Genomic DNA, 4,595 nt, shown 5'->3' on the forward strand with positions numbered 1-4,595 from the left:
TTGATTGGATATTGGAAGCTAATCAATACGGGAACAATCACCCACTGATTCGTGAGACTTGCAGACTGGTTAGAGGTTTGGCTTTCTTTCAGACAGTGCATGTATCTTGGAAGGCGAACAAAGCTGCAGATTGGGTCGTCTCCTACATGGCTCGACACTCTGAAGAGATTTTTTGAACTAGTGTCACTGCGATTCCTATTCCCTTGTACCATTTTATTGCTTCTGACTTGGTAGGCTGTAATCATGTAAGAGCAATGTGAATACCGTTTTTACCAAAAAAAAAGGAACAAACTTGACTTATGGTTTGAAATCTACAAAACAAAAAATAAATAAATACGTACAGAAACTACTAAAGGGCCAAAGTGTCATAAGATATATTTAGATTTGTGCATATGGATGAGTGACGGGGGATGGAACACTTGGAGATTCGTGCAAACAGATAGTTGATAGAGAATAGAACACTTCGAGATCTGTACATATGGAGGAATAATAAAGACCAAATTACTTTGAGATATATGCAAACAAATAAATGATAGAGGATAAAAGGTACTTTGAGATATGTGCAGGTAGATGGATTATAGAGAATAGAATACTTTGAGAATTATCTAGATAGATGGACAACGAAGGATGGAATGCTTTGAAATTTGTACAGGTAAATGAATGATAAAGAATAGAGTTCTTTGAGATCTATGCATATGGATGAATGATAGAAAATGAAGCACTTTGAGTTTTGTGTAAACAGATGGACAACAAAGGATGAAGGGCTTTGGGTTCTGTGCAGATGGATGAATGATAAAGGACGAAGCGCTTTGACATCTGTGAAGATGGATGGATGAAACATGATGGAGTACTTTTAGATTTACTCAAGTGGATGGATGAGAGGATGAAGCGTTTTAAAATTTGTATGCAGGTGGATGCTTGATAGAGAATAGAGTGCTTTAAGATCTATGCAAGAGGAGGATGATATAAGATAGAACGCTTTGAGATTTGACCATGTGAAGTGTGACAAATGTAGCACTTTGAGATCTGTGCAGTTGAATGAATGATAGAGGATGGAGCGCTTTAAGATTTGTTCAAATAGATAAATCATAAAGAATAGAGAATTTGAGATTTCATAAAAGCCATGACTCGACCTCTCTAAATTAAGGGTATTTTAGTTTTTTCTCTTATTCCATTAGTGGTGTTAGGTCTAGATAGATAGCTAGGTCATATTGCAACGGAAACGAAATTTTGGTGGCCAATTGAAACTTCTCAATTTTTGAGATCTAAGTGCAACCGGTCCAAACTTAACCAGATATCTCTTTAATTTTTCCTTTCTTTTATATTTTTTTCGTATAACCGCTATTATATTCAACCTAGCACATGGTTTTGCTAAATATGGAATAATCATGGGCTATAGCAGCCTGTCCTCTGCAGCCTAATTTGTACATCTATAAGTTAGGAGATTTTGCAGATTTTGATAGACCAACAAAAAATCTTGATAAAATTCTCTTTTAATAAATGTCCTAACCTAATATATTTTTTGTGGAATATTTTAAATCATTTATAAAAAATAAATATTATTTGTTTTTGATTGAAAAAAGATTTTTTTGGGAAGATTTGATTGGTGCACTACAGCACAAAAATATATCAAACAACTAGTCTAGATGCGATGGAAAGGTTATTAACAGCTAAACCCCATTCTCTGTACGTTGTCTCTCTATATGGTAAGAGTTCTACAGGTGAACGCTATGTTGTAAAGAGTTTCTAAGCAAAGGAAGCTAATTAAGTAGATTAATAAGACATTGCCTTTGACATCTGCATTGCATTTTTGTAACTTGCACAATCCCCTGAATCAGTGACACGATCTAATTATTAGCTACTAAAAATAAAAAGGAAAGAATGGCGTTAACTATTTTTACAAGTATGGCAGATTCCGATCCACACGAAATTCATCGTTTTAACAATACTCCCTATAAACCACATCGACAAGCTCTACGGTACCAATATTTGCACCGATTTCTCCAATAGCCAAGGTTATAGCAGCTAAGCATGTCTTCTCCTCTTCCTCACGTAGCCTTCTTTCCCTTCATGTCCAAAGGCCACATCATACCTCTCATCCATCTAGCCCACCTCCTCCACCGCCGCTGCCTCGCCACCTTCACCTTCTTCACCACCCCTCTCAACGCCCCCTTCATCCGAGACTCCCTCGCCGGCACCGATGCATCCATCGTCGAGCTCCCATTCCCGGAGAACGCACCGGGCCTCCCCCCGGGCATCGAGAGCACCGATCGCCTTCCCGACATGTCGCTCTTCCTCACCTTCTACAACGCCACCAAGCAACTCCGCCCGCACTTCGAGCAAGCTCTTGCGAGCCTACCGACCGCCGTCAGCTTCTTGATCTCCGATGGGTTCCTCGGCTGGTCCACCGAGTCGGCTGCCAAGCTGGGGATCCCGAGGGTGGCGTCCTATGGGATGGGCTGCCATGCCATGGCCATCCAGTACTACATCCGTCGAGAAAAGCCACATCGCGGTCTCGCCTCCGATGACCAGCCTTTCACTGTCTCCGGCTTTCCGAATCTCCGGCTCACCTTGGATGACCTAACCCAGTTCTCTTACGACCCACATCCTGCGGATGAGGTATATAAGTTTGTCGAAGAAATCCAGCCCCCACCGGATACCCGAGCAGTCGTAGACAATAGCTTCTACGAACTGGAGCCGGGCTACGTTGATCACTGGAACAGCCACATTGGACCCAAAGCTTGGTGCATCGGCCTGCTCTGCTTGGCCCAGCAGAAGACTCGGTCCAACAACCGGACCGAGTTGCTCCAGTGGCTGGACTCCAGGGTGGCCATGAACCGGCCGGTCGTGTACGTAGCGTTCGGAAGTCAGGCGGAGATCTCCGAGCTGCAGCTGAAGGAGATCGCTATTGGATTAGAGCGGTCCGGGGTGGACTTCTTGTGGGTGGTGAGGGCCAAGGGAGTAGAGTTGGGGGAAGGGTTCGAGGAGAGGGTGGCGGAGAGAGGAAAGGTGGTGAGGGAGTGGGTGGACCAGTTGGAGATTCTACAGCATGAGAGCATTAGAGCGTTTGTGAGCCATTGTGGCTGGAACTCGGTGACGGAGGGGATTAGTGCCGGCGTGCCGATTTTGGCTTGGCCAATGATGGCCGAGCAACGGCTCAATGCGAGGTTTCTGGTGCAGGATCTCGGCATCGGGCTGAGGGTGCGAGCCAGCGATGGCACGCGCGAGGGGTTGGTGAGGGGGGAAGATATAGCGAAGTTAGTAAGAGAATTGGTGGACGGCGAGAAGGGGAAGGAGGCAGCGAAGAAGGCGAAGGATTTAGCCCGTGCAGCAAGGATGGCGATGGAGGAGGGCGGTTCGTCATGGCGCGCATTAGAGCAGATGATTGCAGAGGTGAGTCAGAAGACAACCACTGGATTGGCACCTGGTCTAGCTTGATATCTGCCTGGTTTTGTTCCACCCATTGTGGAAGAAATTTGTCTAGAGCCTATACTCCTATCATTTTCAGAACAAGATTTTCTGTTGTGGCTGTTTTGTCCTGTCCCCATTTAGCTTTTTAGATATATATGAAAAAAAATATTCAAGCAACTCGGTAGAAATCACCTAAAAAGTAGGGGCTGGATACATGTTTAGGTAAAAAACTTTCAATTTGAATCCATGTACTGATTAAACTTGTTAAAAATTTAGATCTGAATTAATCCAACTTTTTTTTATTAAATTGGAAACTAATCTAGCCCAACAAAGATTGATTGGTTCAGGCATTGCACCTTACCATAGGCTACTTAAAGAAGGAAAGCCATTGGTGAAACATCTATGTGACTTTTTTGAAATTATAGTAGCATTGCATTTTTTTTGAAATTATGTGATTGATTAATTAATGTGTAAACAAGGAAATCGGAAGGGGTTTATAGTGATCACATTGCTGTGATTTAATGAAACAATTATGTGTCCCAAAATCGAGATTCCAAAGGCAAAAGACGGTCCAGCTTCTGGACGTAATCCACGGGTATGGCCGTATGGCTATCATGTGACGAACAAAAAAAGGACATGCTAATTGAATCCATTCAATAAGTGACTACTAGCAATCTAGCATGTTCCCTATAGAAGATATTATCACAGATAATCAATGCAGAAGTTGCTTTTGATGCACACCGAAATCAATTCGCTCCATCAAATAATATAAGTCAGTTTTCAATTCTCAACTATGAGCTATTTAAATCGAGTAGAGCCCGACATGCACTAGCTCAAAGATCTTCTGTGAAAGAATGAAACACTTTAGTTTTTTTTGAATGCATGGTTGGTGAAATCTAGACAGGTTTCAGTTTTGATAGCTATTATCTGAAACTCTGAGATTAAATAATCTCATGAGAGAATACTTAAAATATATCAAATCAATGGATAAAGAAATTGTTATTTTTTTTAATATTTTTTGAGAAGAAGGGAGAAAAATCTTTAACAATTTATACACTATCCAGGAACCATGTATTTCTTGTCAGGCTAACCGCTAACCCACCTATAGGCTGTAATACATGGTCCTGATGTTGAAGTATTTGGGCACGCGTCACCGAACGGGGACAGGAGTCCATCTTTTGCGC

The 4,595-nt window shown here is 42.2% G+C and overlaps 1 protein-coding gene across 1 annotated transcript; it reads left to right on the top strand.

The window, feature by feature from the left end:
- Positions 1 to 1,796: 1,796 nt before the first annotated feature.
- On the top strand, positions 1,797 to 3,777 carry LOC103701718 (UDP-glycosyltransferase 90A1-like). Its single transcript, XM_026802425.2, has one exon. The coding sequence runs from the start codon at positions 2,032 to 2,034 to the stop codon at positions 3,436 to 3,438; it is 1,407 nt and encodes a 468-aa protein (XP_026658226.1). The 5' UTR covers positions 1,797 to 2,031; the 3' UTR covers positions 3,439 to 3,777.
- The last annotated feature ends 818 nt before the right edge of the window (positions 3,778 to 4,595 follow it).

Source organism: Phoenix dactylifera, chromosome 1, assembly GCF_009389715.1.
Source record: "Phoenix dactylifera cultivar Barhee BC4 chromosome 1, palm_55x_up_171113_PBpolish2nd_filt_p, whole genome shotgun sequence".
Classification (NCBI taxonomy): Eukaryota; Viridiplantae; Streptophyta; class Magnoliopsida; order Arecales; family Arecaceae; genus Phoenix; species Phoenix dactylifera.